The sequence below is a fragment of the Bos grunniens genome, chromosome 20, assembly GCF_055505025.1.
Source record: "Bos grunniens cultivar Pamir isolate PY7600 chromosome 20, Bosgru_T2T1.0, whole genome shotgun sequence".
Classification (NCBI taxonomy): Eukaryota; Metazoa; Chordata; class Mammalia; order Artiodactyla; family Bovidae; genus Bos; species Bos grunniens.
In genome coordinates this window covers 43359976-43387325 of record NC_141184.1, presented here as the reverse complement: position 1 = coordinate 43387325, position 27350 = coordinate 43359976, and the positions used below count along the sequence as shown (strand labels likewise).

Sequence of the window (27350 nt, the reverse complement as noted above, 5' to 3'; positions counted from 1 at the left end):
TTTCTGAACTGACAAAGCTATATAATAAAAGGAATAAAATAACCTAACAACTCATCATACATAAGTGGTTTTCTTTCAGTAAAGAATTTAAATGCTACTTGAAGAGTCAAGCTAGAATTAACTTCTAGGCATTATATAAATATTAATTCAGGACTTTCATAATTACAATTTAATAAGAGATGAGAATTGAGTTTTAATTTCCATCATTATTAGTTTTAAAGTATTAATAAATATTTAAGCCATACATGTGAGTTTGAAATCACATCAATAATATAAAATCAACTGAACTGTAGAATATTATCTAAAAGAATAAAATATTTACCAATCATCATTGCCACCCTCTGCACTGGAAAGCCCTGGTTCATTATGACATACTCTGACCTGTTTCCCAATGAGTATTTCCTGTGAAGTCTCTTCTTCTGCAATGCCTGCTCACCAGGGATCTCTGAGGTTTGTTGCAAAACTACAGTTAGTGACTCCAGAAGCCTGCCCCAAGCACACTCAAACCAAGCGGAGTCTTTTGTTTGTAAGAGTTGTGTGTGAGAATGAACTACTCTCACATAGCATAGTACATCTATTTGTGGAAGATAAATCCAATTGTTCTGTAGCTTTTCCAAGGCCAAACAGGAAAATACATCACAAAATGAAAAAACTCTCTCTGGTGAACTTTGTGGTTGTCACACCAACAACATCTATTTGTTTTCTTTTTTTTCCAGAAATGTTCCTACTGTCCATGACTGTATTGTATCTTTCTCAGGGTAGCTAATTTGAGGACAGCTAATTTGATACCCAACTCTAGCACTGAGACATGGAATGCAGGCCCCAAATAATCAGCGTCTGAAAGCATCTCCCCTGTTTGATACAGGAAAGGAAAAACCACTGGAGTGGTCTGCAGCTGTCTTGCAATCCCTGAAGAAAGAGACACATACCAGCTGACATGGAAGACAAGAGTCAATTTTGGGAAAAAACCCAAGTAGTTGAAGACATTGATAAACTCTGATAAATCAACCCATAAACTCAATTTTTCACTGATTCCAGAGTGAAATAACGAAGAAAAATCTTTTATTTCAGCCAACTGAGTTGAATATTCCATTATTAGCAAATGAAGGCATCTTGACAGATACAAATGTCAAGACACACAGCTTGTGTGTGTTCCATGCTCTGAGAATGATCTGCACATTCCAGAAATCCTGGCGTGCTTATCCCTATTCTCTAATCAAATAACACTTTATGTGCAAAAAAAAGAAATGTCATAAAATCTGAATTTTCTGTAAAGGAGCCTATAGTCTAGGTTTATCTTATAGGTTATAAGCGGGACAGCAGAAGCCACAGAGATGTTGAATGATTTGATCTTCATGGGAATGGAGCTGCAGCAGAACCACAGGACCCCTGAGTGCCCTGCAAGCACACCACCCACAGAGAGACTTCACCCACCTCCTGCTTCTGGGAAAGGAACAGGAGGCAGAAATAGAAAAATATGTCATTTGTTACATTTACTAAACTCCTTGCTTTCAAAGTAGCCAAAGTGAAAAAACCATTTTTAAAAACCCAAGCTATAAATATGGAAGTCAAGTGAGTCCTGGAAATCACTCCTGACACTGGCTCCAAATAACATTAGGTTAGCCCCAAAATATCCTTATAAGGTTTCTGATAGGCTCATGTAATTGAAGCAGAAGTTGGATGCTGGTGCTCTGTCAAGACTACATTTAGGCATTTTATCATTTTTATAACATTACGTAAGATGAAGAGAAATAGAATATATGAATATATATAAAACTTTAGTTGTCACTTATCGTTATTCTTCATCCAGTATTTTTTCATCCCAGCCCAGGACATCGTCACAGCTCCGTTATTTGGCAGTGACAAAGGCTACTGATTCCAGCACTATTTTCCTTCTCCAAAAACACAAACCTAAATTGAGAAATAATCAAGGAGAGAAATTCCCTTCTCTTCTCTACTCATTCAGGAAGAAGAGTCTTTATTTCTTTTCAAACCCAAAGGAGAGAACCAGGCACATATTACAAATTTATCTACTTTCTCTTGCTCAGACTGAAATGAACAACTAACACTTTCAGGCTGGTAGTCAAAATTGTTCACTCATTATTCAGTGAACTTCAAGAACCAATTAGCTATAAAAGTCATCTAAGCTAGGAAACCTTCACCAGCCGTTTTGGAAAATAGTGTGCATTCTTCTACTAAAATAAATTACAAATGTTTATTGGAAATGTCTAAATTTTTGTCTTCAATAATTAGCATATAATTTTAATTCAAACTGTAGATTAATTTATGCTTCTTTAATGCTAATTAAAGAACATGAATATTAGAGACTTTCTTTTTTTAAATTCTACTTAGCAATATTTTCACAAATATGAGTATGTGGTTAAAATTCTTCTCCATGTGCCATCTAAATATGACCTATATATTTTAACGGAAAAGGTATTATATGAGGGGTCTATTTTGATTTACTATTATAATTTGTGTTTTTCTGTAAGAAAAAGGCAACCATAGAGCAGTGATTATAATATACAAAAATGTGTATGTTGTGCCTCTCTTACAGTAGAAGGTAGAGCAGTTCTAAATTCAGAAAAGTGAATTTACAAAGTAAAAATATGTATCAGTGAAGTTAGTCAAAGATTAATTATTGCTGAGACTGGCAATGTTATGTCCCTGCACAATTACTCATATTAGAATGGAAATGTTTAAAATAAACTATGAACACAATACGTACGTAATGAGGGCAGAAGCCACCCTCATCATTCATCTTTATATTCCTAGTTAGAGCACCTTGCTATAGTGTCTTCATTGTAATTGATATTCAACAAATATTTGCAAAATGAATGAATAAGGAATGAATGATGAGAAAAATAATACATAGCTCCTCTGCCTCCTGGGGTTCAATACACTACTTTCTTTTAAATTTAATTAATCCTCAATGTCCTTGTAAAATAGCCAAAGGGGAAGTGTACTTGCATTACATCTGAAATTGATGGAATCTATGAGGAGGGTTAAACCTCTTCCTCAAAGTAAATAAAGCATTCACACTCTGTATAGCACCAGGGTATTTAAATCATTTCCTAGGTAGAAGGCTTTCAATTTGATTCCCTGCAGCATAAACCACAGGAATTCTCCTCAATCTCTTCAAGATAAACCCCTGGGATCCCTGAGCTCTGCTGCTAATCCATCCTCTCTACTATTCATTCTCTTGCCTTTAAAGTTCCTTTTCACTCCCTCCCCCTCCAAATCCATAAAATTTCCAGGTCAACCCTAATTTGAAGCATTTCATCCTGCCGTCACCAAATGTACTCTCACTTACGTTTCGACATTCAGAAAGAAAAAAAAGTCATCATACTCATATGAGATCAAGAAAAATAGTTTACCAACATTTGAAAGTAATATTACTGCTCTCTGTTCACCTCTGCTGATCCACAGCTAAGCAAGTAGTAGGATATAAATATAACTTATCTTCACTATTCATGAGGATACTACTCATGAATTAAAAGTCTGACACAACATTTACGTGACCTCATTTTGAAAATTTAAAATAGCATAAGGCCTTTAGGCTTAATTTTATCACAGAAAGATTAAAGACACACAAGCAAGCAGAGATTGTCTGCTGTGGGACACTGGCAAGTTCTCTTAACTTAAAACATCTGATATTAAAAATGCCAAACTTCTACGTGTCTGCAGTAATAAGGTGATTATCACACTGAATACCATTTTTAACACATGGACTGAAAATGTTAAGTGACTACAAATAAGCCCAAATGATTTTATCAAAATTTACCTTCGCAAAATGTTACTTTCAAATTCTTGGTAGAAAAACTTCTTATTCACATTAAAATACAATGAACAAATTATAAGGAAAGGAAGTAGCCATCAAATGTTATTCCCTATACCACCTCCCCTTGTTATGCATTCAATTATGCTTAGTTCAGACGTGGATTTCTCCATTCAGGAGAAGTACAGAATATACTGTTACTTGGGAAAACAAATTTCTAATGGCACAGTCTAACTCAAACAACAAAATTCCAACCATCTATCCCTACACTGCCATCTGTCAACATGACAACGATAATAGGTGCAACATTTACACTGCTTTGTATTGTTGTTGCGCAGTCACTAAGTCGTGTCCAACTCTTTGAGACCCCATGGACTGCAGCACGCCAGGCTTCTCTGTCCTCCACTACCACCCGGAGTTTGCTCAAATTCATGTCCATTGAGTCGGTGATGCTATCTAACCAACTCATCCTCTGCTTTGTAGCAAAAGCTGTAAGTGTGAGCAACGAAACAGTGGTAACCATGAAATTCAACACAGAAGAAAACAAAACATACAAAACCATTTTAAACTATCAAAAAATATGTCATAAAATTTGTCCTTATGTTCCCTCTGGTCCCTGAACGAAGTCTGTGCCATTTTAGACGGGATTCTAACAAGCGTGGTTATTTGGTTTCCAATCACATCATATTCAAAAAGAAACTGAAAAAGAAGAATGGGGTGTGGGAAGACAGAACACAGAAAGTGGGAGATTCAGGATTTGAATGTTCCTCAACCAGGTCACAGTATCTACAGGAATAGCTCCCCCTTAATAATCACACTGTATCATTTACTTTTTTACTTATTAGTCCTTGAACTCACAGACTTTCAACTTCAGGTTGAAAGAAACTCTCTTGTGATTCTTGAGTCTCCTCCATAACTTCAAAATGAGGACTTTAATTCTATTTTCAATAAACTGCTTCACAAGTAACTGAAACTGAAATTAAATTTCATAATATGAGGCTCTTAGACAATTTGAGCTGTAAGAATAATGAATCTGTAAATTTGCTGCTCTAGATATCAAAAAGGAATATTCAACCTCCTTTTCAGCCACCCAATGCTAATCCCTCTGATTTTAAGTAAACAGGATCTAGCAGATGCTTATAAGTGACTGCCCACATCCAGGATGGTAACATGACTTTTGCCTCATGGATCAGCAACCCAACAGCTCTTCAAGAATGAATAACTGGATTCAAAGCTAAACTCACTTAATTTTTAGCTGAAAAAAAAATTAAGATATTGAAAGAACAAATCTCAATGCTTAATTGTATTTTACTGAAGCTATTTTTTTAAATGAACCAAAAGAACACTTAGCTATGTCATTAAATTCTTGTCATTTAAAATGTCAAGAGAAAGTAGCATTTTCTAACAGGACAGGACACATTTGATTCTTATTGTCTCTGGTAATATACATTCTTTGAAGTTGGAACAAAAACTCACTCATACCCTATTATTAGGGAAACTACCTATGTAAATTAATTTTTAAGAAAAACTAGGATTGGGCTTCCCCGGTGTCTCAGTGGTAAAGAATACGCCTACCAATGTAAGAGACACTGATCCAGGACGATCCTGGATCACTGAGGATCCGAGATATTGATCCTTGATTCCTGATTCAGGACGATCCCACGTACCACAAGTGTGGAGTCTGTGCTCTAAAGCCCAGGAGCCTCAACTACGGAGACCGTGTGCCACAGCTACTGAAGTCCATGCACCTGAGACCCTGTGCTCTGAAACAAAAGAAGCCCCTGCAATGAGAAGCATGCGCAGCACAACTAGAGAACAGCCTGTGCAGCAGTAAACACCAAGCACAGCCAAAAATAAATAATTTAAAAAAGAAAACTAGGGTCTATCTTTTGAATTCACAAAAAAGATAAAACTCAGCATTTCATAAAATTTCAACCATCTGCAAAATTTCTAATACAATTAAGTAATCCATGTGTTTTTCAGTAGGGTACCAAAAATAATTTTTGCTTGCTTCTTTAAATGGCGACGCATGGCTTTTATGAAAATCAGGCATGCCCTCAGGTCCTAACAAAGGACATGGGACAGATGGATTTGTACCAAATATATCAAGATTTTATTTTTATTTATATCTGATTTTGCAATTCTGCCCTCTTACCACATACATGGCTTTCAACATCACTTAGGAAATAACCCTTAGAAAGAGGAAGCTTGAGTTAGGGGAATATGGAACGCATATGAAAGTGAAACATATTTTATGAGACAGCGATGTTTTTCTTCAGAGTGTATTTGATCAATACACTTAAGTAAGTTTCAAGAGGGGAAAAAAATCAACTAATTTTATTTGCCAATTGGTATTTCCCTTAAGAAAATCAATTTCCCCAGGTTTTAACTGTGATAACAGTTGCTCTTAAAAAACTGTAGATTTCTGCATGTAAAATGTATATTGAAATAGACATGCACACAGAGAGAAGCGGACAGAGTGAATGGAGGAGCAGCAAGAATACAGATGGTTTACTAATGACCTCTATGATTATTCACCCTTCCCATTTCCCACTTTGCCTGGCGTATCAGCTCCCAGAGTCTCGAGTGCATACATGTATACTCAGTCATTCAGTTGTGTTCAATGTTTTGCAACATTTTGGACTGGAGCCCGCCAAGCTCCTCTGTCCATGGGATTTTCCAGGCAAGAATTCAGGTGTGGGTTGCCATTTCCTCCTGCGGGGGATCTTCCCGGCCCAGGGATCACACCTGCGTCTCCTGCACTGCTGGTGGATTCTTTATGGCTGAGCCATCCAGGAAGCCCTAACAGCCTAGAGAGTCATTGTCCAAAAATAAAATTAAAAAACAGCGCATAGCGTGTGGGAAGCAGGCGGGAGGGTGCTGTGAAAAATAAGAACAAGGGGCAATGATGCAGGGTAATGGAGGAGACAGAGGCAGTCAGCCTAGTGATGAATATTTGGTCCCTAAATTAGCCTCTCTACAAAATCTGAAAAATCCCTTCATTACATTGCTTCAAATTAATTTAAATTATCAAACAGATACTTCAATTAAGCATGTTAATGTCTAGGCTATCAGAATGCATAAAGTTATTCCAGTCACCTGTTTCTTCAAACAGCTTCTCCAGCATGTAAAGGACATGATATGAATGAGAAATCTGCTTGGGACCAAAATGTAAGAGGCAATTCAGAAGCAGAAATTAGGAATTATTTGCCTATCTCAAATTACTGGCTCAGTAAGTCTTTGTTTTTTTTATTGGATTTCCCTGATTATAAGATTCATGTTTCTAACTTATTATCACTAATATATCAAAGGATAAACTTCTTAACTACTATGCAGGAAGTAGTTGCGACATTTACCTGCCAATGTTAGCAAGAGAGAACTCAGACCTCAACAGAACATTTCACCTCATTTGATTGTCACCCCTGGGTCACTTGTGTTAGAATCACCATGTGCCTGTTGCATAAAGCTATGACACAGCCTTAAAATAATTTTTTCCCCCTATGGAGACAGTCACACTACAGGTCAGACACTGCCAGAAAAGTCAGGGGAAAGTGCCAAATGTATCAGAATATATGAAGACATTCTACGGATGGGGGAGGCTAGGACAGTAGGAGGGACCTGCCAAGAGGAGGGCTCTGGTAGTGACTCTAAAACATACTTTAACTAATTTTCCAGAGTTGTGTAATTTTCACAATTACACGACTCGATGAGAGAAAGGGAAAAAATACAAGGTAAAGCAAATAAGAAACGTAGACAAAAACCTGTCATTTTTCAAATTAAAAGAAAAGGAGGCCTAACTATTCTAAAGTTATAGGTGAAGATGAGGAACCCAGAACTTGGGGAAAGCAAGTCAATATCACTGGAATACTGCAGTGACATGACAACAGCCAGTGATTCCAGAGAATCTTCAGACTCTAAAAATGACAAAGGTCTACACTTTAATTTTGAGACACTGGAAAAAAAAAAAGAATAGCATGCAGTTATATAAGTGAACGTATGCTGTGGCTATCTTTTTAACTTTGGTGTATACTTAATACAGTTTTCATTAGAAGTTGTTATTCAATGATAGTACACCTTGCAAATTAATGCCTTTCTAAACTGAGAAAATTTTGTATTTCCAAATCAATCAGGGCAACTGTCCTACCCCAAATAGGGCATTTCTCCCCTTATTCTGCCTGCTCCTGGGGTCTAGACTCTAGGAATTAGCATCGGGTTTGTTGCTGTTGTTGTTTCAGTCACTAAGTCATGTCTGACTCTTTACAACCCCACGGACTATATAGCCTGCCAGGTTCCTCGGTCCATGGAATTCTTCAGGCAAGAATACTGGAGTGGGAGTGGGTTGCCATTTCCTTCTCCAGGAGATCTTTCTGACCCAGGGATCGAACGATTGTCTCCTGCACTGTCAGGCAAAGAATTCTGTACCACTGAGCCACTAGGGAAGCAGAATCAGGGCTAGTGCTATGAATAATTACAAGTATTGCCTTCTCTTTCAAGTCTTGTGTTGGACACAGCAGGAAAGGGTTAACTCGGGCCCTGGCCGTTCAAACCCTGCACATTCCCAGGAAAAGTCTGTCTTTAGGACTGGCCCTTGGCCAGTTCCTAGGAAATGAGCTTGGAGCCCTTGGAATGAATCTTCTACCTGACAAAGATGTTCCTGTAGGCCTGTGGTCTTGGATTTGCTCAGACAGTTATGCCAACAAATGTTTTTTTGCTTTGTGGCTGGAATTTAAATAGCTGAGGTCAGTCACAAAGGGGCATCATGCCTGTGTGCTTAGTTGCTTAGTCGTGTCCAACTCTTTTGAGACCCCAGGCTCCTCTGTCTGTGGCAAAAATACTGGAGTGGGTTGCCATGACTTCCCCATCATGCCTGTGACTGACCCCTAATAAAAGCTCTGGACACCAAGACTCAGGGGAATTTCACTGGTTGGCGATACCCTGCATGTGTTATCACACATCATGGTGGGGAAGAGCAAACGTGTCCATGTGACGCTACTGACCAGACACTTGGGAACTTGTGCTGGTTTCTCTTAGACTTTGCCCAGAGAGCCTGGGCCCTTTGTTGATTTTAATCTGTATCCTTTTGTTAGAATAAAATATAACAGTGAGTTTAACAGCTTTTGAGTCCTATTATTCCTTCTAGGAAACCACAAAGCCGAAGAACAGTCTTCAGGTCTCCCTATCAAACTTACTGGGCTTCCCTGCTGGTTCAGATGGTAAAGAATCTGCCTGCCAATGCCGCAGACCCAAGTTTGGAGCCCCAGGTCATGAAAACCCCCTGGAAAAGGAAATGGTAACCCACTCCAGTATTCTCGCCCGCGATATCCCATGGACAGAGGAGCCTGGCAAGCTACAGTCCAAGGGGTCGGGGTCGCAAAAAATCAGACACGACTGAACAACTAACAACACACTTTTCCAAACCTATTATGTAGTTCAGTCCTCCAAACCCTGCAGTATAACTACTGCCATTTCATAGATGATAAAATCCAGACTTTGAGAAGTTAATTCATTTAACTGGTTGATTAAAATAATCCAAATTAATTGTGCTATACCATGCTGTAATGTTACAGGTTATAAAGAATTGTGAAATAACTATCAGTTAACCTACATTTGCAGTATTTTCTTCAAAAAATATAAAATACAATTTCATACTCTCTGAATATTTAGACTAAAATTAATTTGTAAACACAGTAAAACTTATAATCATTAAGAACTTTATGTATGTTTGTGGTGGTTCTAAAAGCTATAATGTGGTACCAAAACTTTTAAAGATTTTATGAGACTCCTTGCTTACCTATCCCTCCCCACTAAAAAAAATTTTTCAAAGTAATTCAATTCTCTGTGCCTCCAATCTTTGAGAACCATATGCGGACGTGTGTATGTGAGAGAATGAAATAGGCAGCTTATTTTCTTAATGTCTGCAAATGTACTTCAGAATGTTATCTTTATATGTTGAGGGGGAAAGCTTAAAATGCACTGTCATTTCAGGGTTTTGCAGGTTTGTGCATATGTGCATGTGTGTGCAAGAGAGAAATGTTTCAAACATATGTTATGTTTAAGTTCAGTATTCAGCCACAGAAATACCTGATAGCACCAAGTTCTACTTGGTTTTGAGAAATACGCTGGCATTATCAATATTGGATTTCTATGGTGACTAAGGGCTTTTCTGGAGGCTCTGATGGTAAAGAATCCGCCTCCAATGAGGGAGACCTAGGTTCAATCCCTAGGGTGGAAGATCCCCTGAAAGAGGGCATGGCAACCCACTCCGATAATTCTTGCCCGGAGAATCCCCAGAGGAGCCTGGCGGGCTACAGTCCATAGTGTCGCAAAGAGTCGAACACGACTGAGCGACTAAACACAATACAGCACATGGTGACTAAAATTCTGGAGGCAAAGAAAATCTGTAATAGTTACTGATATCTCCTGGAATACAAAATACTTATTATTTAGTATAGTTTTATAATTTCTATTTGAATAAAACTGATCTCTAATTTAAAACTGATTTCCTTTTACAAAATTAGCTAAATGCTAAAACCATAACACAGGTTACCCATTTCAGTTTTGTGCCAAGACACTTTTATTTAGTAAAACTAAATAGCTAATTTTATACTTTCCTGATTTAAATTTATATATCTGTATAATACAGAAAGAAATCCTTAAACTTTCTATAGATCTGAATCATAAGTTGGAAAAGTTTTGGCAAGTACCTACTTTTTTCACCTCTGGCAATTTTTTTAAACAGACTTTTTGTTTTAGAGCTGTTTTAGATTCACAGCAAAACTGAGCAGAATATAGAGATTCCTCATGAAAAGTGTGTGAAAGTGTTAGTCACTCAGTCACTACCTGACTCTTTGCAACCCCATGGACTGTAGCCCACCAGGCTCCTCTGTCTATGGGATTCTCCAGGCAAGAATACTGGAGTGGGTAGCCATCCCCTTCTCCAGAGGATCTTTCTGACCGGGGAATCAAACCTGAGTCTCCTGCGTCGCAGATGGATTCTTTACCATGCGAGCCACCAGGGAAGTCCAAAGACCCTTGACACTCAACACAAGCACTGCCTCTCCCATCACCAACATTCCCCACCAGAGCAGTATATTTATCACTAACGAGGAACGTATACTACACATCAATATTATCCAGAATCTACAGTTTATTTTTAGAGTTCACTCTGCATGTTGTACATTTTATGGATTTACAAAAATGCACAGTGACATATATGCACTCATACAGTATCACATGGAACAGTTTCAATATCCTAAAAATTCTCTGTTCTACGTATTTCGCCATTCCTTCTCCTTTAACTCCCGGCAACCACTGATCCTTTTACTATCTCCATAGTTTTGTCTCTTCCAGAACGTCATGTAGTTGGAACCACATAGTACACAGCCCTTCAGATCGGCTTTTTTACTTAGCAGAATGCACTTAAGTTTCCTCCACGTCTTTTTGTTTTGGACCTCTCTGGTGGTTCAGACGGTAAAGCATCTGCCTATAATGCAGGAGACCTGGGTTCAGTCCCCAGGTCGGAAAGATCTCCTGGAGAAGGAAATGGCAAACCACTCCAGTATTCTCGCCTGGAAAATCCCATAGACGGAGGAGCCTGGTAGGCTACAGTCTATGGGGTCACAAAGAGTAGGACATGACTGAGCAACTTCACTTCATGTCTTTTTATGGCCTGATAGCTCATTTCTTTTTAGCACTAAAAAACAATCCATGTCTGGATATACCACTGTTTACTTATCCATCCACCATCTGAAGGACATGTTGGTTATATCCAGGATTTGACCATTTTGAGTAAAATTGCTGCAAACATCATGTGCAGATTTTCATGTGGACATTCATTTTTCAAATCTTTTGGGTAACTACCAACGAGTGTGACTGCTGAATCACAGGTCAGAGTAGGTTTAGTTTTACAAGAAACTATCTATGTAAGCAGTCTTCCAAAGTGGTTAACATACACTTGGCTTTCCCACCAGCAGTTCCTATCGCTCCACATCTCCAACAGCATTTGGTGCTTTCAGTGATCTGGATTTTGGCCGTTCTAATAGCTGTGAAGTATTAAGCACCTGAATTCTGATTTCAAAGTACATTTGAAATGTAACATTTCCCAGAATAATCCAAAGACTGAAAAATGTCAACATTTCTTTTAAAAAACTTTTTTATGAAACTATTGCCCTAAGTAGATTTTTCCCTATCAATTACTTACAGCTAGAAAGAATTTTGTATATATTGGACATCGAGAATTGATACTGGAAATTTTAAATTAATGACATAGGAAGTCAACATAGAAAGCACAAATGAAATCAAACTAGTATGATTTCAAAAAATTAAGTTTAAAAGCTTTCTTGGCCAAAGTTTCATCAGTGGGGGGATAAACTCAGTGAAGAATATGCAATTCTGATTGAAATCATTTAATTGAAACTCACTGAATTTACTGTTCTAGGCTAGTTTTCCCAGAAGGATCGGCTGATCCAAGAAGAATCAAGAAAGAATGTGGCTCGCAGTGAACTATTCAAACATCTTTCTTCGTTAGCTAAAAATGAAATGGCAACCCACTCCAGTATTCCTGCCTAGGAAATCCCACGGATAGAGGAGCCTGGCGGGCTATAGTCCATGGGGTAGCAAGCGTCAGACAGGACAAAGCAACTAAACCACCACCACCAATCACTATAGACATCATATCAAATTCTGTAGTAATAATAAAGCGATGACTGCTTTTCAGCTGGAGGGCCTGTATTTTTCCTGCTGCATATCTAGCTGTGGTGCATTTTAATGAGAAAGGATGACTGCACCAGCTTTTATCCAGGAAGCAGATTTTAGCCTTCTGCTTAGGTCTCCCACATGCTAATATGGATGACTTTGTTCTGAAGAAGATCACTGATACAAATACATGTAGGTGAATAAATGTATTGTCACAGTTACAAATTCAATGTTAACATTTTACACACTAACTTCCAAGTGAGAAACCTAGAACTAGATTCTCAGTATGTGTGAGGTTCCACTGAATCACAACAGTAGTTAGTACAGAAAAAAACATCAAATGTTAACATGAATCACTCTGAATACAGAACACTCTGAATACTCTGACCCTCTGTCCCCAGGAGTGCACTTTAAAGCAGACAATTCATTCTCCACACATATGTTAGCACAAGTAACATGTGTGCATGCTAAGTCATTTCAATTGTGTCCAAGTCTTCACGACCCTATGGACTGTAGCTTGCCAGGCTCCTGTATCCATGGGATTCTATAAGCAAGAATACTGGAGTGGGCTGCCATGCCCTCCTCCAGGAGATTGTCCTGACCCAGGGATTGAATCCTTGTCTCAGGCATCTCCTAAATTGGCAGGTGGATTCTTTACCACAAGCACCACCTGGGAAGCCCAAAGTAATGTGTGGCTGCCTGAAGTTTAACGACTAATGCTCTTTAAAGAAGAGAGAGTTTATTTCCAGGCTAGTGTTGAAAAAATTCTGAGAAATGTTTGAAAACTCCTTCAAGTAATTTTCTCATATAGTCACTGGGAGGAAAATGATTTTACAAAATAGATACCTTCATTGATTTATTAAATGTAATTTGTCAAAGAAATGAAACATTTAGATAAATTCTAGTCTTCTCTCACCACCAACTTCTCCCAAAATATATATTCCATCAAAGATGGCTCACTAAGAAGCTCTACTGCAGTCAGAGTGGCAGAATCTAAGAGGACATAACGAGTCCTTCTGCTGCACAGGATCATTATCTACCTCTAACGTGTCCTTAAAAGGCTGACTTCTAATCATGTGCCAGAGAGGGCCCTGCTAACTTCAGTGCTTTCATAAAGAAGAATAGATGAGAGCTCTCATTATAAATGACTTCAATACAACCAAGGAGAGAGTGAGCAGCCCAGAAAAAGAAGTCCTCATGTAGAAATGTTGGTGGCATGAAATGCCAAGTGCCTTTAACTAAGACTTTCCCTGTCATAAAGCAAATTCTGTAAAAATGACTGCAAATAAATTCTTTGGGGCTCAGTGTGAATCGGCAATTTCCATTTATATTATACTGTTGTTTACTCAAAAACTTTTTAATGAATAGGACTCAGAGTTTGCCAAAGTGTTTTCCACAAAACAGCTCTCTTGAGATGTTCCAGATCTGTAATCAAATAAGTCTGAAAAACCCTGAATAGTTAATTCACCTCTTGGGTATGCATAATGCACACTAATATATAAAAGCCTCTAAGAAGACAACCATTAAAATTTTTTAATATTGTTTAACTAAGCATTTCCCAGACATATTTGGCTACATATCTAACAGCTAATTAAACAGTTTGGGAAATGCTACCACATAGGAAAAATATTATTATCATTTAAGAAATATTAGGAAATACTATACTCTGGACACTATGCTAAAACGAGTTCTAGTTCTTAAACAAAGTACTGATTTTATTTGTGTGACTTATTTTATTCAACTTATTATTATTTCTTTTATACAGCTCTATCCTTAATAGTATTTTGGTCTGTTGTTTTCCAATTTTGCCTGATTTTTTTTTCTGCATAGATATGAAAGTCTAGCAAATGTAAACTAGTTATATTAGTCTCTGGCTCAATTCTCTACTTCAAACACAGGAAATATTTTACAACTAAATCTTGGCTAATAACAACCTGTATTTGTTTTTTAAACAAAACAGTGATGAAAATGCAAATAACTACAGCACTTCAGAGTTGGTTAACAAATCCTAAGAATACTTTCAGGCCATTGGGAAGGTCTTTCCAACCTACATTTCAAAATGTTCAGAAAGAAGCTATCTTGGTTGCTAATTTCAGTATAAGGAAAAATGATCTGACTGCTCAAAGGCTTATGTGAATGTCTTCCTTTTAAATTTAACACTGAATCATTTGCATCCTCCATTTAATACCAAGAAGGTGTCAGCCACAAACCGGATGTCACCAAGATGCAAATAAACTACAAATGAGACCAGCTGTTGTTATTCAGTATAGGGACTGACCTGTTTATTTTCTCATCCCACCCACCCTCCTCAGGTTTCATTTTTGTCTTCTCAATCTCAACTTGTTCCACTCGGGGTCTCCCTCTATCCTCTTCTGTGTGAACACATTACATATTTTCACAGACATGCCACTTGTGGTCAAAGGAAAGATGAAATCAATCAGTCTTTGTGATAATAAAAACCATGATCTTGATAGCCAAACCAAGAATATTATGCAACACAGATGTTATCTATCAATAAACCTTGAAGAGCCGTATATGCTTAATGCACTGAGTTCATACAAACTGTTGCTAATTAGAGAGATGAGGTCAATAAATAAACAGCAGTGAGTTAGCATTTGGAAGGCTGAGAAACATATATGAATGGATGGGAAAGGTCACTTTTGAGAGTCAAGAATGGGAATTAAATTTAATCTGGAGAAAATCTTGGTTGCATTTGAAAGCTTCTGAGCAGGTAAGTGCTTTGATTAAATACATAGTTAAAGAGTTCAGGTATAAATGAACTGGATGGGTGAGTAGCTGTTAATCGAGTATTTTAAGTCACTTGGTTCAAAGTGACTGACCTAAGTCAGGGTTATCAGGACCCAGACCAAGTGTAGACATGGGGAGCGATGAAGGTGCCAACAATGATTTCAAAGTAAGAGCTGGTGGAGCTTAGAAGGTGAAGAAGGTGGGATACATGAAACCTGAGACTGAGGTTCCCCACACCAGGCTCAAATGATGTCAAGCTGACTAGGGGAAAGGCTGGGAAGAGAAGCTTCTTCAAAGGAGGAAATGTTTCCATGTGTTGGGTTGAACTGCCCAGCAATGAAGTGAGATAACTGAACAGAAAACCTGAAGTATGATCACAATAAGACAAGAATGACAAGTCTTATTAATAAAAACATATTTTGATTAGTCTTTCCTGGGGGCACATGGGAGACAGGATTGCAGAAATTTAGAGAATGAAAAAAAGAAAGGTTACGTATCAATAACTTGATTAAAATTCCCTACTAAGTCAGTGACAGCTGTCCTAGAGCAATACTTATCTATTACAGCACAACCCATCCAAAAGCAAATGTGTGCAGAGAATTACAAAATATTTTTCAGACTGATGAAATTTCACTTTTATGCCTTTTTTTTTTCTTTTTTCCCCAATGCTGCAGAAAGAGATGATGGGGAATTTAAATTGGATGGGCCCAATATTTGCACAAGAATTCCACAGTCTATGTAGATAAGTTTCCTACCATTACTGCTTAGCGTTGGGCTCGGGCACTTGCCCTGTCAAGCAATAGATTTTCAGTACTGCCCCTGGCAGACATTCTACCAGCAAAAGCAATCCCTGCCCAGGCCCAAACATTCCCAGCTATTCTAGTCAGGCCAGTTCAACCCATGCCCCTTAAAACCTCACAAAAACACTGACTTATACTGCAGTATATCCCTACTCAGCTTCTTACTAACCATAAACTATTTAAACTACCCAACAGTTTCTTTAGCTATAAAATGTACAACAGCTGACAAAATACCTATTGGTCTTCTTTGTTGCAAATACAGGATGTAAGGTAGGTGAGACCATGCCCAATAAATATCATTAGCAGTATTATTTTAATCCATGAAATAAATGGAGTTTAATTTTTTTTAATATATAAGGTACAATAAACTTGTGTTAAATTGGTGGTTACTTTAGGTCAATGGTTTTAAAACTCATTTACCAATGAAACATTTTTCAAAGAAAATGTTATACCGGAACAGAAAAAGCTAGATAGAGCAGCTGTAATTTACAAAGGGATGTGAAAGCCTGGCTCTCACTCATTCAGCTTCCTTCACACTCCCTTCCACCAGTCACCCCAAACCTCCAAGGCAGGTTCCCAGGGCTCCAGCAAACACACTTTTAAAAAAAATATCATTTTGGGTAATAATTGATATAATCAAAAATTATGGAAAACAGGTCCCCATTGGTAAGGAAAGCATTCTAATTTTTTTAATTTTTTAAAAAAATGATCATTCTTTTCATTCTGACACCTTCAGGAGCTCTTGAAGGTTTCAAAATAATTACATATTCCAAAATTTTAGTGTACTTTTTGCATAGTGAAAATTGATGAGTCTTTTTTGAGATGCTGGAATTACTTCTCCACCCTCCCAGTTCCCCAACTCCTGCACACATGTACACACCTCCTTTCTAGGAAACTCAAAAGAAAACAAATGCACTTTAGCAGTCAACTGGATTGCCTCTTTCCATAGCATCCCATCAGTAAAGGACTGGGCAATGGGAGCCCCAGCAGACTAGGATCCCCAGAAGATGTGGTCGACCACCAGAGTGGTGTTGATTTTTGTAACTGAAATAAATACTCTGAAAAAAACAAACTCTCCAGTGTACCACAGCCCCCATAACTCTCTATTATCCTAATAAACTGCATTATCTGTCTTCTGGAAATATTTGAACAGGTCAGAGAATAGGGCTTATAACTTGAGTAAGCAACTTCTGGATTCATAAGAAATTCCATTCCTGAGTGATATCACCAGATTGGGGGCTTTTTGAACTATCTGAGTATCCCTATACCTGGTCACTTGGGTTAGGAAATTGCTTTCCACCAGCCAGAAGACCTGTCAATCTGGGACTTACTTCCCTGATGGGGCAGTGGATAAGAATCCACCTGCCAATGAAGGGGTCACCCGTGTGATCCCTGGCCCAGGAAGTTCCCACATGCTGCAGAGCAACTAAGCCCAGTGCACTCTAGAGCCCAGGAGCCCCAACTCCTGAGGCTGCACGCTGCAACTACTGAAGTCTGTGCACCTAGAGCCTGTTCAGGACAAGACAAGCCACGCAGTGAGAAACCTGTGCACCTCAAGGACGCGTGGCCCCACGCTCACTGCAACTAGACAAAGTCTAGGCAAAGGAATGTACACCCGGCACAGCCAAAAATAAAATTACTTACTTCAAAAAAGTAAAGCTGCGGACACACAATAAAGGGTGTAAACTCACAGGCAACTCTGAACATTCCACCGAACATTAAATTTCTAATTTATTAATAATTTGTAAAATAAATATTAGATTTCTTATCATGCACACTCCTTGACTGGAAAATTCCTAATTAAGTATTTCTTTACTCTCATATCCTTTCTAAAAGAAAGACATTAATGTTATATTCTTGGGTGAAAAACAGTGAGGTCTCGAGAGGATAACAACAGTCTTTGGATGTGTACATTTTATATGCAGACAGACACAGAAAAATTCTGAGAGAATAAATGCTAATGTTAATAGAAGACGGAGAAATCATGTGGTTTTTAATTTAATTTTATTTTTGACATCTCTTTTTCCATTTTCTTTTCTTAAACAATCAACATTTAAAACCTCAGGTATATCTTCACAATACCTTCCTTGCTAAAAGCTCAGTCAGGGAATCCTACCAGGGTCCATGACCAGGCTCCTTCAGGGCTCCCCCTACTCTCTATCTTTAACCTCTGGCCCCAAGTACTCAGCCTGCTTCCCCAGCCTCTCAGCAGCTGTCCCCACTCATTTGGCCCCTTCTGTTTCTTCTACCACTGACTGTACAACTAACTGCAAGTGAGGTGAAGGACAGGAGCCCCAAATCTCTGGTCTTAAGTTTACTACCAACCATAAGGGAGAAAGAAAAAAGTAAACAAACAGCATGACAAAGTATAGGGAAGGAGTGAATTTGCATCAGCTTACAAACTGTATACAATAGAGGCTCCTGGTTTATAGTTTTTAGCACACCCGTGAAATAGCGAGGCAGCATTCGGGAGGAGCCCACAGCAGGCCCAGGACTACCGACGACTGTGGAGTTCTTCCCAGGAGGCCAGGAATCAGAAGCATTGTAAGGATCAGTGCTACAATGAATTAACCTTGCCCGATATATGTATACCCCAAGTTTTCAAGCATATGTAGATTGCATTAATAATCAATTCTTAACATTTAACACTTCTTTTCTCATTGTTTCTCAATCAAATGATGCAAAAACTACAACTCTCAGGTAAACGGCTGCATCATTTTTTTGATGTTCAAGAGTCTCAAGAGATTGTTCAAAGAGGCTGGGAACACTAGTGTATAGAAAAGAGGCCAGGTCTCAGAAGTGTGACAGAACTGGCTTTACGTGGAAGCTCCGTCATTAACTGAGCAAATCTGAACCGGTTCTCTAAACTCTCTGAGCCTCAAGTTTCCAAATACAAAGCTGGGGATAATAATTCCATGAATCTTCCCACGAGGGAAAAGCAAGTGAACAAAGTCTTCTAGCTGACTATCTGCTCCCCTTCAAACCTCACCTGAAGTCCACGCAGATAGAAGGGCAAATGTAAAAGGCACTCTGCCCCTCTCACAACCTCTAAATGAAAGGCCAACCTACTAGGCCGATGGCCAGCCCTGACACGCTGGCCTCTTGGCATGTCCTCTTATCCACAGAAACACACACACACACAAAATTATATGAAAAAAATTTTCAGTATTATTTCTTTTTTGAAGAGTAACATATAAAATCAACTTCTGCCTCAGAACAAAGTGTAACTATTCTTGGACAGTGTCAGAGAGGAAACAGCAGATTAAGTTTTATATATAACCTGAAACTGAAAATTATTTTTGAAATCATTTCTTGAACATAAATGTTTTCAATGGTTTAGATGAAATGATAGCACAGTATAATTCAAGATAAACATGGACTATCTCTCCAGAAGATCTCCACCTTCCTTTAATCAGGAAAATAAGTCTAGTTTACAGGAAATGACTGAGCACCAAGGAACTGATGCTTTCACATTGTGGTGCTGGAAAAGACTCTTGAGAGTCTCTTGGACAGCAAGGAGATCAAACCCAGTCAGTCCAAAGGGAATCAACTCTGAATACTCATTGGAAGGATTTATGCTGAAGTTGGAGCTCTAATACTCTGGCCACCTAATGTGAAGAGCCAACTCATTGGAAAAAAACCTTGATGCTGGGAAATAGTGAAGGCAGGAGACAGGGGTGACAGAGGATGAGATGGCTGGATGGCATCACCAACTTAACCAACATGAGTTTGATAGTGAAGGACAGGGAAGCCTGGCAAGCTGCAATCCATGGGGTCGCAAAGAATTGGACACGACTTGGGAACTGAACAACAACAATCCAAAATGACACTATCAACTGAATATAGTAAGTCGATAAGCATTTTAAATCAAAGCAAAGGATTATTTCATTTTTAAATACCTGATGACACACAGCAATGAGAAATACTAACAAGTATCAAATTCTAATATAGACAATGTAGTTCATGCAAACAATTTTTTTTCTTTCAGAAAATTTATTTTCTGCCATTAGCTACAAACCCATAAAGGGGTAATATTAAAGGTATTATTATTACAGTACTAAAACAATCTTTTATACGTTGGTTTATAGAGCAAGCTTTTGGAAGGACAAAGCAATCACAGCAACAATTCACAACAGTCTTTAAAAAGCAGACTATTCCACATTACAAATGCAAGTGAACTGTTATTTAAATCAGGAAGCAAGGAAAAAACTATCCTTTAGGAGGATAACATAGATGAGGAAACATCTCTTACTTTACGAGCAGCCATGGTGTTTTCTTACTTTACGAGCAGCCATGGTGTTTGTTCCTACACTGAAAACTGATGTTATCGCAATTATCCATCCCAATCTCCAGGCCTTGCTCCTGGAGGCAGTTATAACTTCTCCACCTCTTACTGTGTTAACACTAGTTCAGTAGTTTCCTGATAAAGAATCTTAGTGCAAACAGATCTTACTGATTAACTGTAAGGTTCATCCCCTTCTTGTACAGATAAGTAAACTGAGGCCAAAACAAGTATCTTACTGTTAATAATAAAGCTAATTAATCGAAAAGCCTACCCAGGGCTTTCCCAGTCCACACCTCTCATGAGAACCACAATTGTGAAACAGACAACTCAAGCAGGTATCAACCCAGAAGCATAGGAAATGTTTTCAGTGGGCCGCATAGCATAATTTTAACTATTAAAACAATTCAAGCGATTATTAGTTATACACCAGCATCCTTCAGATAGTAAGTGTAGGAACAGTGCTAATTTGCCTGAATCTCTTCTAATATATTCTTTTTATTCAAAAGCAACAGTACAATGGAAAATTTAGAAATATTGTCATTTTAATAAAGTCCATACTACATATGCTATATTTTCAACTAGTAAATCAAATCAATATACCAATCCTGACACTTAGGTACATTGTGCCTATGGGAAATGTGATAACTATTTCAATGCAAGCTTTTTTGAAATGTACACTGCAACACAAATCCTAAGCATTTTTAAGATTCACATTAATTCCAAGCTTTTTAAAAATGTATTTACAGAAGAAAGCTTCTTTTGCAATTTATATGTTCCTAAATGTTTCCATTAGCTAAAAGATATTTTGGAATATGATCAAACAGTATTGAATATCAGGTTCTAACAGCAAAGCTAAATCTCTGACAGTTCTCAGATGTGGCCACTGCTTTAAACCACTGTGTCCCCAAAGGTCTAACAGGGTAAAAATTCTACCTTAACAAGTGAAGACAGCATGGCATATTTAATGGTTTAATTTCATCTCTAAGTGGTAAACACAAAATTGGATTTGGGCTTACTTCACACTGCTAACAACTTAGTATTAACATATGCATCTCTCATTCTTCCTCCTCAAGAAAGAAGTTTACACATTCCAGCTACATATAACTTCCAAATTCTTTCTATGAAAACCAAAATAGGACTCCTTTAAAAAAAAAATAAAAAAAGATGGAGAATTGGCAGACTACATGTTTATGGTAACCTACAAAAAAACATAGAAATGTGCAGCCCTAGCTCACCAGAAAAATCACATGTGACCAAACTATTCTGTGACATCTTATGTCTTTTATGCCCAATATTCTGGTTTTGCATTCGCCTATGTCAAACCCTAAAGGCTCAAGAGCTAGGTACTACTGTAGAACATCTTTAGCACGAAGAGTGTGAGAGCTCTGTTGTTGGCCCGTGGCGTGATCTTAGAAACACATGAATCAAACCTATTTATTTCCCCTCTGCTATTTAAAATCGAGAGACCTCAGGCTTGGGACGTGGCTAAACGACAACAAAAAGAGAAGAAGAAAAAAACACCCGAACACGGAACACGCTAAGAACAAAGGAAACACCAGCTTGTGAACAGGAAATGAAGCAACTCTATACACATAAATACCTTTTGGGGCCGCCAACGTAGGTGAAAGTAAAGGTGGAGTCTGAGTATCTGAAATCTGAAACGAAAAGTCTTGTTAAAAGCTACCTCCTGGAATGGATTTTTAACCCTAGTCCTGACTCGGACCCCTTATTTATTTGATAGAGCCAAGGGGAGGCCTGGCTGGGCGGGAGGCGAGAGCTGGAGAACCCCGAGTTCCCCTCTCCGAGCGGTGCCGGAGGGGATGCTGCGCACCCCGAGCCGGGTGCCGCGCGTGGCCGCCCCCCGCAACAAGTGCCGGGTGCCATGGCAACGGCGGGAATTTCCCGGTCCGGGCTGCCGGAAGCGGCCCCCGCTGAGCTGTCGGCTCGGGGAGCAAAATCCTGTCCCCCTCCAGGGGGAGCAAAATGGACGAAAGACGACCCCCAAGCAGAGGCTCGGGGCGCCTTAGGGACCTAGGGCATCTCTCCTTTTTCCGGGGCATGACATTGCCAGTCGAAGGTACTAGAGGGAGCCGAAGCGACCGGAGATCGGCCCAACGCTGCCCACCGTGGGGGGGCCTCGGCGCCCGGCGCAGCCAGCCAGCGCCGCGCAGCGCAGCGGGCTCCATTCCTGGCTGCCGCCGCTCAGCCCATTGCGCAAACCCGGCGGGTCCTATCAGCCGCCTGGGTCGCTGCTGCTGAAACCCCGGAGGCGGGATCGGACGCTCCAGGCGTCCACAGGGGACTAAAAATACCATGCACGGCTCCTTGCCTAGACCCCTGCTCGGGGCCACCAGGGTTCTGTCCCCAAAGCTGGTGACCGCCCCAGACCGGGGGGAGGGGAGAAGGAGAGAGGCTGTTGCCCCCTCCCCCTTTTGGCTCCCGCTCCCGCTGCAGCAGCTGTTGCCAAATGAACCCCAGAATGGGGATGTGCAACCCACCCCCCATCCCCAGCCACACACCTCGCGGCCAGAAAACTGGGCAAGGGGGTGACGGGCGGACAGAGGAAGCTGGCGCTGGGTCCGAGGCTCTGGAAAGGCGAGAACTCACCTGCAAACAGGCAGTCCTTCTCGGCTCTGGACTTCTGGATCACGACGTCGATATCCTTCTGAATTCGCTCTTGCCTTGAACACATCCCCATTAAATAAATCCCTGGAAAAGAAGCAGCCGCTATTTTCCACCCCACCCCACCCCCTCGCACGCTTCCAGCTTTCGTAAATATTCAGTTAAAAATGAAACCTCTGGCCGAGGCAGGGGCTGAAGGCGAAGTGGTTTCGGAAGTGATCCCGGGTGAGAGAGGAGGCGGTGGTGGCGGAGGAGGAGGCGGGGGAGGTCGGCTTTGCATTCCCAGATGTGACCGCCCAGCTGCTGCTCGCCGCTGCTGGATTCCAATTTCTTCCCCTCCTGACAATGGATGGTGATGACACCGACTCTCACTTTCTCCCTCCCCCCGCCAAGACCAACGGCCGTGGGGGGGCCGAGGGTGCTGGAGACGGCCGGAGAGCGATCACCGGCCGGGCGGCGGGCGCCGGCGAGGGGCGAGCCCCGCTCCGCCTCACGCGCGCACACCCCTCGCGGCCCGCACGCCGGCCTTCCACACCCGCGCACACTCGCGCCCGCGGGCGGCGGCGGCCGTGCCGAAGCTGCTGCAGCGCCGCCGGCCGCCGACCCTCCCGCGCCCGCCGCCCAGTCACCCGGTCCCGGCCGCCCGGGCTTCGCTAGTATCCCCGCCGGCAGAGCGCAGGCTGGATTCCCCAGGCCAGCCGCCGCTCGCGCCGGGGGCTGAGTGGGAATGTCGGTAGTGAAGACTCCCTGGGGCTCCTAGCCCGTCCCCCGCCCCCCTCTTCGCGCTTCCACCACTTTTATGAATTCGACTCCACTTTCGGAAGGAATTATGAGTCATATGGAAAACCCAAACCCGAGTGGCTGGAAGGGGGGAAGAGGGGCAAAGCGAAATCGTTCAAAATGGGAAATAAATAAATAAAACGAACAAACCCTTCCTTGTTGTCACATCAGGCAAGATGGAAAAAGCCTTGAAATGACTCCAGACGTACACCCTCCCGTGCCTACACTGCCAGAGTGTTTTCTCCCGGATAAAAGTAGTACAGCCCTTCTGGAGCGCCCTTTAGGAAACACAACCCCTTTTGAGAGACTTCTTCCACTTGCAGAGACTCACCCGTTCTGCTCTGCTCGGTCTTTCCGTCCATGAAAAATTGGCAGAATCAACTGGCACGTGCCAGGGTCTCCGTCAAGGATGGATATCTGTTTGGCTTGTTGTTTAATGCCACCCTTTTGCCAGTCAGTCAAGAGAAAGCTGCTACAATCCTGTTGTCTTGCCTAGAACTGAGATAGTGCTCTGAGCCTCACTTTCTGTTCTGCCTGAGGACAACTTGGGCCGAGGTAGCTGCCCTGCCTCTGTACTGCCATGTGCCCTAGGACGGGCTTGTTAATCTTTTCTCCGCTGGGACGGCTTCCCTGAGCAGTGCATGTCTCGCCTGGTTCTGCATCCCCAGTGCCTGGTGCAGTGCCTGGAATATAACGGGGAGGGGAAAATGCTTGCTGTCTGAATGCATGAATGAGTTCAGCCTCTTTATAGATAGTCCAGCTTCAATGTGCTTCCTTATCACTATGAGTACCCAAGAGTTGTCAAACTGGCTCAGACCCTTAATCAGTTCAGTTCTGATGCTGACAGTGACTATGTGCTCTTTAGGAGAATTAGGAATGGCTGTGATCCCTTATGGAGTCTTTAGATTCTAGAGAGAAAAGCATCCAGAGATCATATGCCCCAACTCCTCTGTCTTGCAGAAAGAAAACACAAAATGATTTGTTGTACAGCCTGGAATACATCACATTCATTGTGAATTATAAGAGGAAACGTTCATCTGCATTACTTGGACCACTGCAGTCTTCGAGTAGAGGCTCATCTGCTGCTCACCCTTCCTGAAATGCTTCTTGACTAGGGCAGGACAGGTTCAAGTCTTTCCTGGTCATGTTGCTTTGTACAGGCCCCTTGGCTGCCCAAAGCACTTTCTTCTCTTTCTCCTAACACTGGGTATCATGAACACTTCCTCCTGCCGTCCTGTGCTCTAAATTCCCGAAAAACTTAAAATCTATGAGCTCACAAGAGATAATTTTATAGTTGTCTATCCATCAAGCTTGTGTTCCCAAAGTAGTACTCTTTCCACAAATAAATTTGAAATCGTTTTAAAGGCATGGAATGTTTTGCCCTGGATCACCTCCTGGTTTACTACTCACTCCATAAAATAGGCCTTCTTGTGATTTGCCCTGCATTTTTTTTTTTTTTCAGGCTTTACAGGCTGCCGTGTTTTGGTTAAACAAAGCTAACCTCACTCTGTTCATGCCCTGAAGGTGCAGTATATTTAAATATTTTTAAATTTTAAGGGATAAGGGAAAAAAAACTTTTCTATCTGCATTTCTACAAGATAAGTTTCTCTAATAAAAACTTCCAAGCCATCAATGTTGCTAAGCTAGATCTTTATGACATGGTGCTTTCAAACTCAGCTCACAAGCCAGTGTCCTGCTTACCCCACCTCATCTCAGACTCTTATTTAAACATTTAGATTATTTGTGGTCTTATTAAAAACTATATTCACCTTTGAGATGAGGAGGTTATATCTCTACCTTAAACACTGTGCGCGCGCGCGCGCGCGCACACACACACACACACACACACACATGCCTTCAGGAACATAGTAAATAGCAGACCCTCAATCACTATGCTTTAAAAAGGAATCATTTTTTCACAATGAGAGACAATTTCTGTGACATGCTATAGTAATTGGACGTAATAATCTATGTGTTAGATGATAGAGTCTAGCCAAAAATGTTCCACTGGTTTATAAAAATGATCCCAAGCCAACCGATAGAATTTACTAGAAAAAAAAATGTAAATTCCTCACCTATGCTAAAATATTCAACTGCAGAAGTGTAACATAATGGAAATGTGGCAGCAAGTTCAACGGTGTGATGTAGCTATTTATAACTCGCACTTATTCAGAACTTAGTAGCCCAGCCTGATACTGCTCTAAAAGTTTTACTTATGTTAACATTTAATTCACAATAACCCTCTAGGGACGCTATACTGTTATTCTTCATATTTGAGAAAAGAGGAGACTGAGGCACAAAAGGGTTCATTAGCTAAGGTGGGACCTGATGGGCAATGAACCTTTTCCTCTATCCAAATCTTTCAGCAGTTGAACTGAACTTTAAGGAAAATAAACGTTCAGAAGTCTCACTGCTGAGTAAACTGGCCCCACTAATGGCATCAGGCCAGGAGTTAGGCCAACAAGAAGTCCTATAATGGATTCTGAGGGCCGCCTGGAGCCTATGGCTTCTCAAAATAGCCTCTTCTAGTGGCAGTTATATTTCTCTTTCCTGCAGTGAACTTCCTTTCTCAAATGAATCCCAGCCCTCAGTAAAGTCTAAAGTAAAAGCGTGAGCTCTGCTATTCCATGGGGATTAAGAAAAGAGGTTGAGGGCAGGATTGTCAAAGACAACAGTCCCCTTTCCCAAATGGTGTTATCAGTAGCAAATGCCCATGGGAATGCCCAGCAGACTTGGTCAACCATGGAAACAGCAGTGTGATAACTTGCCTTTGTGGTAGAATCAGAGTCAAAAAGGCAGAGGTTGAGTCTGAGGGGTTGCTATGGGAAGGGGTCACCAAGAACCTTAAGCTAGAGTGAGGAGGTGAGATTTTATCTGAGAGAAATGGGAAGCTACTGGAAGGAAGGCAACCTCAAAGCTCTTGCCAATTTTTAGGTTTATATAGGTTCTTCTTGCAATAGTTCTATAATGGAAACAAATCCATACAATTCAAATTCCTGCTAGCTAGCCCCAACTGGCCTCTTCTAAAATGAGGGGATTTGGACACTTCTTTATAAAGCAGCTGGTAGTTTTGCTTTGAGAGAAACTAATCATGCTATCTTAACTTCATCTTATTGATCTAACAACCAAAGTAGGGGCAAACCAAATTTGACCTTGAAAATGGAGAATTTTAGGTGGTATGATATGAAATTCACCTGAATTTGATCCTTACCACATTCCCTAAGTGAAGTGAAGTTGCTCAGTCATGTCTGACTCTTTGCGACCCCGTGGACTGTAGCCTACCAGGGTCCTCCGTCCATGGGATTCTCCAGGCAAGAATACTGGAGTGGGTTGCCATTTCCTTCTCCAGGGGTTCTTCCCGACCCAGGGATTGAAGCTGGGTCTCCCACATTGCAGGCAGACGCTTTAACCTCTGAGCCACCACACTCTCTAACCTAAGGTCAAATAGAGCAGCACAGTGGTCATGTGGAGGTTTTATGGTCCTTCCTCAAAATCCTAGTGAATTTAACAAATACTGAGACTATAGCATGAAACCTGCACTGCTCTTTCTAGTTCCAAGGGTCTCTTTAACTTAGTCCCAATTGTCTTTCATTAAACTTTAATTCCTGTTTCTACTATAGATGCATCCACAGCCCTAGTTAGA

The 27350-nt window shown here is 40.6% G+C and overlaps 1 protein-coding gene across 7 annotated transcripts in view; it reads right to left on the bottom strand.

Moving 5' to 3' along the window:
* PARP8 (poly(ADP-ribose) polymerase family member 8) overlaps positions 1-24482 on the bottom strand; it is a 198097-nt gene extending 173615 nt beyond the window's left edge. For 2 of the 7 annotated variants that reach the window (XR_015149248.1, XM_086362570.1), the window contains exons 1-3: positions 24039-24482; positions 22913-23014; positions 21906-21960 (exon numbers count right to left, since the gene is read on the bottom strand). Coding sequence is in view for 3 of the 7 variants with exons in the window: in XM_086362570.1 (XP_086218696.1) it covers positions 21906-21960; positions 22913-23014; positions 24039-24069 (188 nt within the window). In the remaining 4 variants the exon portion in view is untranslated. Of the gene's footprint in view, positions 1-21905; positions 21961-22912; positions 23015-23101; positions 23698-23857 lie in introns of those variants that run through there. The other 5 variants (XR_015149247.1, XM_086362571.1, XM_086362567.1 and 2 more) reach the window with 5 other exon arrangements.
* Positions 24483-27350: the final 2868 nt, after the last annotated feature.